Source organism: Mus caroli, chromosome 6 (assembly GCF_900094665.2).
Source record: "Mus caroli chromosome 6, CAROLI_EIJ_v1.1, whole genome shotgun sequence".
Taxonomy (NCBI): Eukaryota; Metazoa; Chordata; class Mammalia; order Rodentia; family Muridae; genus Mus; species Mus caroli.
The window spans coordinates 121,035,919-121,037,046 of record NC_034575.1 but is presented as its reverse complement, the minus strand read 5'-3'; the positions used below and the strand labels follow the sequence as shown (position 1 = coordinate 121,037,046).

Below are 1,128 nucleotides of genomic sequence, written 5' to 3'. Positions count from 1 at the left end.
CAAAGCCTTGCTTCCCAGGTGCTCCTTGGCTAGCCCCTCTATCCAGTTCTTATCCCAAAGACCTCCACATCCTGGAGATGATTCACCATGACCTCCCTTCAATCTCCTGGCTGTCAAATCTACCTCCCATTTCCCAAGTCTTCCTCTCCTTTCTGTGGGGTTCTCCTCNCAGGTTCCGAATCAGAGCATCCTTGCCTTTCTCATACTGATGGAGGTCTCCACGCCAGGCCTCACGTTGAAGCCACCGTCATCCATAAAAGCAGGCTCATCCTGACCGTGCACCATCACCCTGGCCCCCGTCACTGTGGACAGCAGGGGGATGAAGTCATTCTGCTCTGTGCGCAGTGTCAGGGACAAACCTGGGGATGCAGCAGGAGAAGAGTTGGAGATGGAGACCCAGAATCTTACCCTCCATCCCCTGGTGGAACAAGGCCAGTAAACCCCTCAGGTGGGCATGGCAACCCAAAGCTGGTTTCTGGGCTCACTTGAAGGATAGAATCCCTTCCATTCCTAGAATGGACTATGNAGGACTTTGGGGGGAGAAAGGACAGAGCAGACCTTTCCAAAATGGCGAGAGGCATAGCAAGGTGAGACCCAGAAGGTCCCCAGCATCTCTAGAATGTAAGGCTGAGGTAGGTAAGGACGGGTGACGTAGGTCAGTGGGAAGGGCATCATGGGGATGGGAACTGCTCACCATTGTTGACTCCAGGCATGGAAGACATCCAGAGATTGGAGTTGTTCTTGTTGTTGAAAGTGTAGCAGTTCCCATACATGGGGTGGTGGAACTGAGAATAATTCCTTAGTAGGCAAGGGAACCAGGACAACAGGATCAGAGAGGGAAGGACAGGAGTTCAGGGGAGCATGAGGTGAGGCAGAGGAAATTCCCCTCCAGGCCCCAGGAGCATCAGTTTCCTGTCACCTCCAGTGTGCCTGCACAGCACTGGGAAGTAGACCTACGCTTTGTCACCCCAGCCAACAGTCCCATTCTGCATCATACAAGACCACACAGACAGTGATGGCAGGCCTGGGATTTACATATGTGATCTTGGGGCTGGTGAGATGGCTCAGCAGGTAAGAGCACCCGACTGCTCTTCCAAAGGTCCTTAGTTCAAATCCCAGCAACCACAC

At 53.3% G+C, this 1,128-nt stretch overlaps 1 protein-coding gene across 1 annotated transcript in view; it reads right to left on the bottom strand.

Annotated features, from left to right (window-relative positions):
- Positions 1-1,128, bottom strand: part of Scnn1a (sodium channel epithelial 1 alpha subunit) — a 24,275-nt gene that overhangs the window by 6,328 nt on the left and 16,819 nt on the right. Inside the window, exons 4-5 of the mRNA XM_021164186.2 lie at positions 695-798; positions 196-359 (exon numbers count right to left, since the gene is read on the bottom strand). Of these exons, the coding sequence (XP_021019845.1) occupies positions 196-359; positions 695-798 (268 nt within the window). The remainder of the gene's footprint in view (positions 1-195; positions 360-694; positions 799-1,128) is intronic.